This window comes from Aythya fuligula, chromosome 1, assembly GCF_009819795.1.
Source record: "Aythya fuligula isolate bAytFul2 chromosome 1, bAytFul2.pri, whole genome shotgun sequence".
NCBI classification, from domain to species: domain Eukaryota; kingdom Metazoa; phylum Chordata; class Aves; order Anseriformes; family Anatidae; genus Aythya; species Aythya fuligula.
Genome location: NC_045559.1, coordinates 205,206,247 through 205,219,525, shown reverse-complemented (window position 1 = coordinate 205,219,525; position 13,279 = coordinate 205,206,247). Strand labels below are relative to the sequence as shown.

The window sequence follows — 13,279 nt, the reverse complement described above, 5'->3', positions numbered from 1 at the left end:
AGTCTGATCCCTCAGCATCACCCACAGCCCTAAAATTGTAAGGATTCGACTTAAAATGAGTATGGGTATCGGTGTAAGACTTCTGGGGGGACGCAGCCTGGGGTTTGCGCTGCTCCTGGCCACAGCCACGGGGTGACTGGTCCCAGTAGCTGGTGTGGACAGGGACTGGGAGGCTGGGCACCAGAAGGTGAGCAGCTCTGCGCCCTCTCCTCCAGCACCAGCGAGCCACTGGAATATTTTTACCCAGATGCTGATTTTCGCTCTCCCTCCGATTGGCCGGGCCGCGGTTCCCAAAGACCCAAAAGCAAACACGCTATTTATAGAGAGAGTTCATTTACTGGAGCCTTTCCCTTTGAAATTCCTCACCCATCCTCGCCATGGAAACCGAGAGAGCCCGGAGAAACAGCCCCACCGGGACCAAACATCGGAGCTTTAAAAAGAGCCGGGCTGGGGGGAGCGGGGGTGGAAGCGACCCGTGTTCTTCTCCGGACACGTCCTGGGCTGGAAAGAGCACGGTGGAAATCACAGCTCCTGTGGGTCTGGCTCTGCAGGCTGGGCTTGGTGCCTTCAGCTTCTGGGGTTGGGGAAGGTGGAGTGTGGATGCTCTGCGTGGGGTGTGGAGGGGCTGGGGGTGGTGGGATGGGGTAAGGGAGGGAGGTGGGGGGAGATGGGGGAGATGGGGGGATGGATGGAGGGATGGATAAGGATGGAGATGGATGGATGGATGGATGGATGGATGGATGGATGGATGGATGGATGGATGGATGGATGGATGGAAATAGCTGGATGGATAAGGATGGATGGATGGAGATGAACTGATGGATGGATGGGTGGAGAAGGAGATGTTTGGATGGATGGATGGATGGATGGATGGATGGATGGATGGATGGATGGATGGATGAAGAAGGATGGAGATGGATAAGGATGAAGATGGGTGGAGATGGATGGCTGGATGGAGATGGGAATGGAGATGGATGGAAATGGCTGGATGGAGATGGGGATGGAGATGGGGATGGAGATGGGGATGGAGATGGAGATGATGGAGATGGATGGATGGACAGACAGATAGCCAGATGGATGGATGGATGGATGGACGGATGGATGGATGGATAAGGATGGAGATAAAGATGGATGGATGGATGGATGGATGGATGGATGGATGGATGGATGGATGGATGGATGGATGGATGGATGGGTGGATGGATGGATGGATGGATGGAGATGGATGCACAGAGATGTATGTACAGATGGAGATAAGTGGATGAAGATAGATGGATGGATGGAGATGGATGGAGATGGATGGAGATGGATGGAGATGGACAGATGGATGAATAAGATGGATGGAGCCAGGTGGGTGGAGATTGATGGACATGGATAGGTGCAAGGAAGGAAGGAAGGAAGGAAGGAAGGAAGGAAGGAAGGAAGGAAGGAAGGAAGGAAGCTTCCATCTCACCTTGTGCAATGACACCACCTTTTCCACCCACAAGCTGGTGAATGAACCAGAAACCTCCTCTTGCACCCGAATTTAGGAGAAGTCCCTGACTGGACTCCAAGGTCGGCGCTACACTGGTGTAATTGGGACTGGCCGGGTGCTGCCTATGGTGGTGGGGCTGGGCTGGGCAGGTGGTGGGGCTCGAGGAGGACAAAGAGCTCAAGGTGGATCGGGCTTGGGGCAGATGTTGGGTCTCAAAAACGAGCAGAGGCCCAGGAGTCTTCCTTGGCACAGACACACGAGTGCACCAGCACCAGAAAAAATCCCCCTGTATGGGGATTTATAAGGGCAGCACGAATGGGGATGTCCCCGTGCACCCCTGCACGTGCACCCCAACACCAGGGAAGTCCTCGTGCACCCTTGCACGTGCAAGCCAGCACCACAAATCCCCCCTTGCACGTGCAAACCAGCACAACAGACCCCGCTGTGCACCCCAGCACCGAGGATGCCCCCATCTCCATGCTCCCCCAGCACCAAGGGACGTCCCCGTGCCCCCCTACGCGTGTCCCTAAACACCTGCACGGGGCTGGGGGCTGCTGGGCGAGGCTGGAAGCGGAGCCCACGCCCGGCCCAGCCTCCCCACCCTTTCTGCAGAATCGGGGCTTCGTGCCAGGAGCCTGACCTTTGGGTGCGCAGCCGTGGGCCAAGGCCAGCCCCCGGCACGGGGCCCAGCCTGGAGCTAACCCTCTCGCTCCGGGGCCGGATCCCGGGCCCCCTTCATCCTTCAGGCACAAGGGGCGGTTGCAACCCAGCCCGAGAGCCATCATCCATCACCCTTCCGAGTTCTTTTCCTAATTAATTACAGGCTTTAATTACAGGGAGCGCAGGCGCTGCTGAGCCGCAACCGGCGGGGTGCAAATAGGGTGGGAGTGATGGGTCTGCGCTGTGCACGGGGGACGAGGGACAACAAAGAGGGGGTGACACCAGAAGGGCCCTCTGGTCTCTGGGTCAGCACTTCCCAAACCCCAAAATGCACATCCCAAACCCCAAAAGTCCCCAAAGCCCCCAGACCCCACAGATCCTTCTATGCTGATGTCCCCAAAGGGTGACGAGCCACCCTTCCCGAGCTGGTGTCCCTACAGGCCGTGCCTGCTGGCACAGGCACAAACCAACCGCAGCAATCCCAAAATACGGCTCCCTTCGCCATCCCAAAACCACACGGCCACGGGAATATCGGCTGCGGGGGTAAAAATAGCCCGAAGCTCGCTGCCTCCTCGTTAGGGATGCTTCATTAGGGCTCACCAGCGGGGAATACGGGGCTCCATCCTATAAGCCATGGGGTGGGATGCCAGGGGGCTGCACGGCCCCGTGTCGGCCCTTCCCGTGCCTCAGTTTCCCCTGGAAAAGAGCCGGGATAAGATTCGGGCGAGCCCTTGGCGCTGGGGAGAAGAAAGCAGAGATTCACCCACCCCCCCCCTCCCACCCCGGCCGTGTAATTATAGATTTCCAGAAACGCCAAAACCCGAGAAAACTCCCAGCCGTGGCCCAAAACCTGGTTTCTATGGAGATCGGCGAGGAGGGAGGTGGGGGAAAAGGAGCAGGGGGACGAACGGGTGCCCGGTGCCCAACTCTGTGGAGGAAACGTTACCGGTGGGACAACGTCCAGAGGACTTTTTGTGCTTTTTGCTGCAAATCCTTGCTTTTTTTTTTCCCCAGGACCACCTTCATGCCTCGTCCCTGCACCCAGAAAAAAGGCAAAAAGCCCCCGATGGGACAGAGCCGTCCCCAGGGGGGGACAAACTCGTGGCTGGGACGAGGATGCTCCCGAGGGGGTGTACCAAAACCAAAGGATGCTCCAACCACCGAAACCCCAATGCAACCACCTTTACACCACGCATCCCCCTCCGCCACCCCCAAATCTGCCCCCTCTCCACTTTTGGGGGAAGAAATCAGCGTTTTTGGCTCCTTCCATCCCATCCCATCCCCGGTGGGGAGCAGCAGGTGGGGAAGGCAGCGGCCGGGCGGCTCCGGGGCCATGTTCCCATGACTTGTCCAGTCCTGCGAGGTGCTATATTGAAGTCAACATTTTCCTGTTTAATCCGACGGCTGCTAAGTCAACAAACAGAAGCGTGGCAACGAACAGACCTCATTTTCCACCCCCTTGGGGCGCTGCACATGCGTGTGCATGGGTGTGCGCACACGTGTGCCACCCGTCCCGGCGGCTCACGGGATGCCGCCGGGCTCGGCGGAGCCAGAAAAACTCCTTTTTTCTTCTCCTTTTGATGCGTTTTTTTTTTTTTTCTTTCTTTCTGCCTCGAAAGCAGCATTTCTTCACGCATCCTCCACGCTGCGAAAGGGTTTTGTCATCCCGCATGGCGCAGGGGGGATAAAAACCTCGTGCCCAGGTTTCGAGCGCGGCCGGAGGAGCTCTCCGGCACCAGGGACGCCTTGGCCGGCTCCGGCCCCACGGAGAATCGCTGGAAGGCTCCCAGGACAAACAGTCCTGCTGCCGAGGGAGAACAGCACGTTACAGCCACCCGCCGGCACACGCAGCTCGGGAAAACGCCGGCACAGCGGCGCTGCCCCGCTCCGAAATCACCGGTGCAGCGAGGAGCCGGGGGGGGGTGTTTGGGTAAAGGTTGGGTTTTGCCGTGCTGAGAGCAGTCGGAGGGATTTGGTCCGTGTTTTGCTTGGGATTGTGGATGTCTGTGCCCTCTCCTTGCTCTGCGTATGATAAATAAGTTGGGGGAAAAATTAAAGAAACAAAGCTGGTGGTGTTGGGAAGGGTGGAGCGCGCAGTGTGCCGAGCCTGCAGCACTGCCAAACGTGCTCGAGGGGGATCCTGGATGGTGAGCATCAAACCCAGCGTGGATTAAAGTGGGTGCTGAGCCCACTGGGAGCACAGGGGTGGGTTTATTTGGTGCTTCTGGCCACCTGGGGACCTCGCTGTCCCCGCACGGTGCCAGCATCCTCACCTCCGCCGGGCACGGCGGGTAGCACTCGTGCATCCAGACCTCAACAGGAGGAGAGCGTTAGGTTCGTTAACTGCAAGCCCTAACGAGCCAGGAGCAGGCAGAGCTGCAAACCGGGAGGATATCTCGAGGGAATGACGCCGCAGGACTGCCAGACCCCGCTGTTACTCCCTGGAGATGGAGACCAGCACGGACAGATGGCACGACGCTTCGGATGCCCCCAAAGTCCCCATGGAGCGGCGACAATGTCACCGAGCAGAGCACCAGCCTCATGCTGCTGCCGCAAGCCAGAGCCCAGGCAGGGGGAAATAAATAAAAAAATAAAGATAATTTCTTCTCCGAAGGTCCAGGAGGGCGTAAATCTCCGCTCGGTCCCAGGTTATATCCGGCCTTTGGTGCTCTGCCCTGTAACGAGAGCAACTCGGTCCCCCTCGGCCCCCCCGGCCACAGCTGGTGCCATCTGAAGTAAAACATCCCAGCTCCGCTCTCCAATAAATCAAAGGGGAAATAAAATACGGGTTTAAGTTCTCTTATGGCTGCGGCACAAAGGAAGCCGAAGGCAGGAGAGAGATTCAAAGATACGGCTGCAGCCTTGCCCTTAAAAGGAGAAATTCGCCCCCTCGGTGCCGAGTCCGGCGGGTTCAGGCAAGGTGAGGAGCATCCGCCAAGGGGTCCGGCCCCTCCGTGTCCCGTGCTCCCAAGGTGATGCTGAGCCAAACTGGGCTCCCAGTTGCTCGTGACTGGTGCTGGAGTTGGTAGGCTGGGGGAAAATCCGCCTAAAATGAGCCCAAAATCGGTTCGGATGCTCCTGACCAGCTGTGCCAGGAATCGCCATGCTTGATGCTTTTTTTTTTTTGACGCCTTTTGGCACACTTTTTGCCCGAGATCTCCAAGTCTCTCACAAACCATTAATCACTCCCCTGAGAGCCAGACCCTCGCCCCACCAGGCGCTTGCTCCGTGTCAGCGTTGGCCAAAAACAGGGCAAAATCACCCCAGAATTTACCCCAAACCCCTTTCCGGGGATGCTCTTCCCGCATCTCCCCGAAGCTCCTCGCTCTTGGACGGCTGCAGCAGCGATGGATAAAAGGGACGTGTGGGAGGAAGACGAAGCAGTCGGGGTGCTGGGGTCCCCTCCTCGCCCCCGGCGTGGATTTTATCCCAAGATTTTGCCCCCTTCCAGCTCCAATTCCCTCCAACCGGCGCCGGAGGCATCGACCGACTCCACACCGAAAATTTTTTGTGTGCAAACGAGCGTGCAAAAAAAGAGGGCGCCTTGCAGCTGCGAGCCGGCCGAGCTGCTATTTCGGCAGCCTGGGGCTGGGAAAATAACCCAGCCTGCAACCACCCGCACCCATCTGTGGGGCTGGGACGTGACGCGGCACCCAGCACCCACCCAGACACCGGGGCTGGGTTTTCTCCTCTCCTTTCCTTTCCAACTGCTGGAGAAGGAGGCAGGGGGATGGTGAGGGCAGAGCCCACCTGACTGCATGGAAAAAAAAAAAGGGTGGATTATGCAGAAAATGGGTGCTGATAAGGGGCCGGGGAGTTATCGCCCACCCTCGCCCTAGGGCACGGATCAAAGCCGGCGCTGCTCCATCCCAGCGCAGGGCCGTGGCACGGAGAGATCTGTGGGACCGCAGTGGGATCAGCAAATCCTACATCCCCTGGTGTCTCCCCATGTCTAGGGGGATGCAGGGAGCCCTCCAACCCCGGCACCATGGGGATGGAGCATCCCATCCAGTGCTTTGCCCTCCGGGGGCCAAACCATCCCCTTGGGATTTGCCGAGAAGACACCGAGGCAATGCTGTGGCCAAGATGCTCCAACACAACAGTGGGGGCGAGTCCCCAATCCCTTATCACAGCCCTTATGGCAGTGCCACCAAGACCCACAGGACACTGGGCCAACTCAGGTGCTCGGAGAGGGGATCCCGCTCCAAGAAAACCCACCAGGACCCCAAAACATTCAATTTGTTGCTGCTCGGGGATGAAGATGGGGAAACCACCCGAATTTTGTGCACGCACGTGCGCCACGGATAAATCTCCCTGCTCCACATCTCAGCCCGGCCAGGAAGGGTTACGCTGCCCGGGCACTTCTCCTTGGGCGGCCGGAGGCTTTGCAGGGGATTCGCACAATCCCAGCCTCCTGGCCACCATAAATCACCACCGAAATGGGATTTGGCCCCCCGTGGGTATTTCTGGGCTTCGCCCCGGCGCCGCGCGTTGATGTCAGCCCACGGGGACTCGTGCTGAGTTATTAAAAGCCCGGTGGGCGCGGGAGGCGGCGGCGCTTGCGAGCGTGGCATCGCTTTTCCAGCAGCTTCGTTCCCCCCCCATCTGTGCTCCCGTGTCCCCGCTTGCACCGGCGAGCAGGGAAGACCCCAAAGCCAGCGACCCCAAAGCCGACCCCCGGGGAAAGCAAAACGCCTTTTGCCCCAAAAACCCAGCCCCCTGAGCCCGCCGGGAGCAGCATTAATTAAACGGGGTAATAAAACCTTCACAGACACTTTTTTTCCCCCTTTTCCTTTAGTTTTTAACGTGCACTTTTCTGGTAAGCCATAAACCTCAGCTTGGTCACCACGAGCCTTGAGCTGAAAAGTTTTAGGGAAAAAAAAACCACACTTGCTCTCGTTCAGCACATTTACACAGGGAACAACTGCAAGACACGGCACTTTCGGGGTCAGAAAGTGCTGGTTTGCTCCAGCAGGGCAGAATAGCAGGAATATATTTAAAAAAAAATACAAATTAAGCCCCCTGCCATAGAAAAAACAACTTCTGGTTCAGCGTTTCAGGCAGAAATTAAGCCCTGGCCGGTCAAGAGCACACCTGTTTCTGGGAACCCCATAGAGCATCACTGGGAAATGCACCAGGAAGGCAGCCCCGGATGTTTGGTGCTGTTTGACCCAGAAATCGCTTGGTTTCCACCCCAAAATCACCTACTTCTGGGGGTGGATCCCACAAGGACCACCCTCAGCACCAGAAAGGGCCGGCCCCTGTTTTGGGCCATCCAGCAGCGCTTCTCCGCGCCAACGGGAAGACTTTGGTCCCCAAAAGGGCCACGCGGTGGGGAGGGGACCCCAAAACACCCCCGCCACCCAGGGGGGGACAGTCCCCACAAAGCCAAACACCGGGGTTTTGGGGCGAGAAGGGCACTTACCACTTGGGGCTTGCTCCTGGGGTCGCTCTGCCGAGGGCACCGGGCGGGCTCGGGGGCGGTGGGCGTCGCGGGCGAAGAGCGGGGTCCGTCCCCAGGGCCGGGGGACGTGTCACCAGAGTTGAGGGCCAGCATGTACCGCTTGGTGACATCCTCCAGCGACGGCGGCTGCGGGGCAGGGAAGGTCTTGACGGGCAGGCGGGTGGCATCCGGCACGGGGAGGTGGGCATGGTGGCCGGCGTGCGGCTCGGGGACCGAGATGGGGACGAAGGTGGCGGGCTCGCTGGTGTGGCGCACGTGCTTGGTGGCCGGGCGGGCCACCCTGGAGAGGCCGGGGGGCACCGGTGGAGGTTGGTTCTCCTGGTGGGACGCGCGGCTGGAGCGCTTCTTGGAGCTGCGCCGGGCGCCGCGGGGGGACAGCACCTCGGCGAGCTTGGGGTCGAAGCCGTAGCCTTCGTGTCCTTGGGGACGCGCCGGTGGAGATCTCTGCTCCGAGAGGATGGGCTCGCTGCTGGACGGCGGGATGCTGCCCTCCAGCTCGCTGATGGCTTCGCCGGGCCCCTCGAAGGCGCCGGCGGCCAGCTCGCCGCGGCGGCTGGGGTCGCTCAGCGACTTCTTCTTGATGGTTTTGCCGTTGCCCTTCTCGTCGATGACTTTGTCCATGGCTCCGGGCTGGCTGACGATGGTCTGGATGAGGCTGCTGTAGTCCCGCAGCCCGTCGCTGCCCAGGGACAGGTCGCTGCCCGCGCTGCCCGCGCTGCCGGCCAACGCCATGGCCGCGGGCTGGGGGATGCCCCCCTTGGCGCTCAGCGAACCCAAGAGGTTGCTGTCGACGGAGAAATTCTTCGCTTCCTCCGCCACCGGGCAGCGCCGGTGGGGCATGGGGTCGCTCAGGGAGCGGTAGGGCTCGCCGCCGCCCTCCCCGATGCCGCTCTCGGCCCCGTTGGCACCCACCGAGGGGAATTTCCGCCGGCGCCGCAAGCTGCTGGGGGTGCTCGGGGCCTCCAAGGGTGCTTGGGCTTTGGTGGCCACGGGGACGTCTTCCAGTGCCATGGCTTGAGCCGGGGGCAGCGGCGGCTCGGTTGCAGTCTCGGTGGCATCAGGCAGCTGCCAGGCGGCCACGGCCTCGTGCAAGTCCCCCAAGGCCACCCCAGCAGGTCCCGGCTCCGGCTCGGTGACGATGCCCTCGTCCGTCACGCTCGACTCGTGACCCAACAGCTCCTCCACGGATTTCCTTCGAGAGAAATTCTCCAACTCCGCTTCCTTCAACCTCCGCGTGCTCTCCGCCTGTCCCCGAAGGGCCACGTCCGTCCCCACGGCGGGTGCCACCTCCCCGACGCCCTCCACACCTCCGCTGTCCTTCTGCTCGGCCGCCAAGCCGTAGTCCTGCTGGGAACCCATCCTGCTGATCTTCTCGAAGACCTGCCTGGCCTCCTGGATGTACTGGTCCTGGATGACCACGGGCAGCGCGTCCTCGTCCCCCCGCCGCCCGCCGCCCGCCGGAGCCGCCGCCTCGTGGCTGCCGGCGGTGGCCAGGAGGAGCTCGGAGGAGCTCTGCTTCATGGTGCTCTGCAGGAAAAGCCGGCGCGTCCCCGATTTCTCGGAGCAGGTGAAGGACTTGGCGCGGCGCAGCGTGGCCGTCAGGTCCTTCAGCGTGGGCCGCTCGCCCGGCGCCCAGCGGCTGGGGGGCTGAGCGGCGCCGCGGTCCCGGGGGCCGGCCGGCGGGGGGACGACGACGTCGCAGCCCCCCTCGGCGAGGCCGATCCTCACCCCTTTCTTCTTCACTTTCAGCTCCGACAGGTCCGACTTGAGGAAGCTGAGGAGCGTCAGCGTCTCGGTGGCGATGTCGGGGTTGGACAAGGACTTGCGGTGCTCGGCCCGCTCCCCCGCCAGCTGCGGGCCCTCGCTCCCCAAATCCGGCCTCGCCTTGGCCGTGCCCGGCGGCACCTTGGGCCGCCCACGGGTTTGGGGTTGTCCCCAAGCCACCCCATCGCTCGGCCCGAAAGCGGGCGAGCGGCGGCCGCCGTGGAGGACCCAACAGCTGCCCGGCTGCTCCTCTTCCTTCAGCGTCTCCGTGCTGGAGTAGCGGCTCCCGGCGGGGCTGCCGAAGGGCAGGATGCTCACCTTGGCCACCCTGGCCACCACGGGGGCCGCGGGGGCCAGCGGTTGCCGGCTCCCCGACTTGGTCGGGCCCTCGCCGTCCCCTTGGCGGTTGGGGGCTCGCAGCAACCCCTCGCCCTCGCTGCCCGGAGAACCCCGGCTGCGGGGCGAGGAAGAGGAAGGCGAAGAAGAGGAGGAGGAGGAGGAGGAGGCCGGGCGGGCCGAGCTATGCCAGGAATGCGGGCCGAGCCCCGGCGCAGCCCCGCGGGGCGCCCGCAGCGCCGGGTGCGGGACGCGGCTGCGGGGAGGCGGCGGCGGCGGCGTTCCCCGAGCGCTGCCGCTCCCGTTGGCTTTGCCGCTCCCGTTGGAGGTCCCGATCCCTTTGGCGGTCCCGTTGGAGGTCCCGATCCCGTTGCCGGTCCCCGGGGGCTGCCGCCCGATCTCGCCGAAGAGTTTGCGCATCGCCGGGACGCTGGGCCAGCGCGGCTCCGCGCTCAGCGCCGGCCCCCGAGGCGGCGGCGGAGGAGGAGGAGGAGGAAGAGGAGGAGGTGGAGGAGGAGGAGGAGGAGGAGGAGGCGGCGGCGGCCCCGCATGGGCCGGGCCCGGGGGCTCCAAGCGGCCGAAACGCAGCGAGAGCTGCCGAACCGACGGGGCCAAGGCGCGCGCAGCAAAAACTTGGCCGCCCGGGGAAAAAAGCGACGAGGAGGAAGAAGAGCAGCGGCAGGGCGACGACGAAGGCTGCGAGGAGGAGGAGGAGGAGGAGGAGGAGGAAGAAACCCGGCCGCTGCCCCCCTCCGCCATTGTGTGCCCCCCCCCGCCGCCTCCTCCGCCCGCCCCCCGGCCCCGCCGGCAGCCCCGGCCCCGCTGCCCCCCGCCGCAGGCACCGCCCGGCCCCGCTCCTCCTCCGGGCTGCCAGCGGGCTTCATCACGCCCGCTTTGTTTTCTCTCCTTTTTTTTTTTTTTTTTTTTATTTTTTTTTCCTTCCTTTTTTTCCCTCCCTCCCCCTTTTTTTTTTTTTTTTTTTTTTTTTTTTTTTTTCCTCGCCCCCTTCTTTTTTTATTTGTTGCATTCAAATAAACTTTCCCCGAGAGGCGGGGTTTCCTCCTCCCGGAGAGGGGGATGGTGGCAGTGGCCCTTTTGGGCTTTTTTTTTTTTTTTTTTCCTCCTTTTTTTTTTTTTTTTTTTTTTTTTGGCGAGAGCAGCAGCAGAAGGAGGAGAGGAGGGAGAAAAAAGGGGAAGGGAAGGGAAGGGAAGGGAAGGGAAGGGAAGGGAAGGGAAGGGAAGGGAAGGGAAGGGAAGGGAAGGGAAGGGAAGGGAAGGGAAGGGAAGGGAAGGGAAGGGAAGGGAAGGGAAGGGAAGGGAAGGGAAGGGGCACAGAGCTGCTCAGGACGAGCACCAGGCTGCCTGCATCCCCCATCTCTCCCCTCCCCAGCTTTTGGTGTTTATTTGATTTTTTTTTTGGTGGGGAAACAGGATAAGGATGTGACTTTGGGTCACCCTGAGCTGGAGGGGAGAGCCCCCTTTTCCCTTTTTTCCACCTGGGTCTCTCCAGCCACGCTTTGTGGCTCATCCAAGGCCGGGCACCCCGTCCCCACCTCCCCAGGCACCCCAGCAGCATGCTGCCCCGCTGAAAGTTTTTCCTCCTTACTTTTTGGGTGCCCAGTGCTTGCTACGTGCAGGCAAGAAGCCCGTTCCCCCAAAACAAGACAGCAGATTGACCTCCGGGAAGTGAAAATGAATGGGACGACCCCGCTTTGCAGGGCTGCACCACGTAAAGGACGCTGCTGTCTGTGTCTCTGGGCCCCAAACCCCCATAAATGCATTTTTTTCAAGAATTAAAAGCACCTCCGGCAACGCCGTGGATTCCTTCCCTGGCTCTCCCTTCCCTCCCACCACCTTCCTGCCCCGCTGCCCCCAGGGCTGGGTGGCTCCTGGGCCTGTTGATGACGTCCCCAAGCTGTCAGTGGCATTTGGGATGGAATTTAAGGCACAACCCTCCCGGCCCCATCCCCGAGGTGTGCCCATCACCGTGGCTTTGGGACCTGGTGGCATCAAGGGACCCGCTGATGGGGTTTGGCAGGAAGGAGCAGACCCCCGAGGCCAGGAAGACCAAAAGTGGAAAAACCGAGCTCCAAGTGCCTCAAAAACACCCCAAAGTTGGCGATTCCACCTCCTGGACCTCTTTGGGATGTCCTGGATGCCCCTGCCCCAGCCTGGGGTGCCCCCAGTGTGTCCCCAAACCCCTCCGAGGCACCCAGGTGCTTGCACACCCCATGAAGGTGGCTTGGGGCCATCCACCGTCATGGGCAGAAAAAAACAAAATACATTCCTTTCTGCCTTTTTTGGACTTCCTTGGGGCTTTTTACAAAGCTTTTTGGGGTCACACCCGGCTGGGTGTCCCCCTCCCCGGCAGCCCCCCGGCCCCGCCGCCTCCCCGCAGACATTTCCCAAAACGCGAAGTTTTTGCGCCCTCTCCAAACCTGAAGATTTTGCGCCCTCTCCTGGGTCCGGGCGGCGTGGCCGAGCCCGAACCCCGGCGTCACCCCCCCCGGCGCCTTTCCTTTGTCCGGGAAAACTTGGGGACATCACCGTCCCCGCGGGTTTTTCCCTCCGACCACCGTGTTTTTATTTATTTTTATTTTATTTTATTATTTTTTTTACCGCAGCACGCAAAAATTGCGGGGATGGGAGACCCCAAAAACGCGTGGGAAGAGATCCCAGCGCCGAGAGCTACGGCCAAGGGGAACCCCGAGGCCACCCCTGCCTCCTGCACCCCAAACTCAACCCCACATAGGGATTTCCCCAAGGTAAAGCAAGGGATCGTCCACCCTAGGTGCTGGTGGGGTTATTTGGGGCTGGCTCTGCCCTTCAGCCCTCCCTGAATTCAGGTGTGTCCGGATGCGGCCACGGGTTTGCGACGAGGGATCTGGGATTAACGGGGTGCTCGGCCGGGTGGCTTTGTGCAAGCAGCCAGGCTGGAGGGCTGCTAATCCCCGAGATTTGAAGCAAATTGCTTCAATCAACTTAATCGACGCGATTACGGCCCAGAGACACCTGCGAGTATGGGTTTGCAAAGTGTATTTGGGGTTGGGGTGGCTCCGTGCACAACGTTGCCCCGCTCGGATGCGTGCGTATATACGGTACATAGCGTGTGCAGGTCCTCGTGCAGGACCCCTATAGATATAGGGGAAGGTTCAGTCTGTACGTCCTATATTATAGGGGACTGGCAAAGCAGTTAGAGGTACAGCCACGGTGCCCAGCCTCTCGGTGGCCTTGGGATCGGCTGGGCTCCTCGTGTGGGTAAGGTGCAACCCTATAAAACGTGATGCGTTGGTTCATCCAGCAGGCTCAGCCTTGATGTCCGGTGTCACCCGGGTGCTGGGTGGCAGTGGCAGGGGTCTCCCAGTTCCTGGCATCGTGTCCGGGTGGGAAATATGGCATCGGTGTCCTGGTCCCCCTCACTGTCCCTCACCAGCTCCCCGTCTGGCCAGGGATGCCCTCTCACCCTTTCGAAGCACCAGTGGCACCAGTGGCCCCATGTCTTTTAGTGGTCTGGTCCCATTCTGGGATACACCGGTGTTACCCCAAAATGTCCGTGACACCCATCTGTTCCTCTCCTGGGT

The 13,279-nt window shown here is 61.0% G+C and overlaps 1 protein-coding gene across 1 annotated transcript in view; it reads right to left on the bottom strand.

The window, feature by feature from the left end:
- Positions 1-10,457, bottom strand: part of ARHGEF17 (Rho guanine nucleotide exchange factor 17) — a 37,464-nt gene extending 27,007 nt beyond the window's left edge. Inside the window, exon 1 of the mRNA XM_032207735.1 lies at positions 7,560-10,457. Coding sequence (XP_032063626.1) covers positions 7,560-10,457 — 2,898 coding nt within the window. The remainder of the gene's footprint in view (positions 1-7,559) is intronic.
- Positions 10,458-13,279: the final 2,822 nt, after the last annotated feature.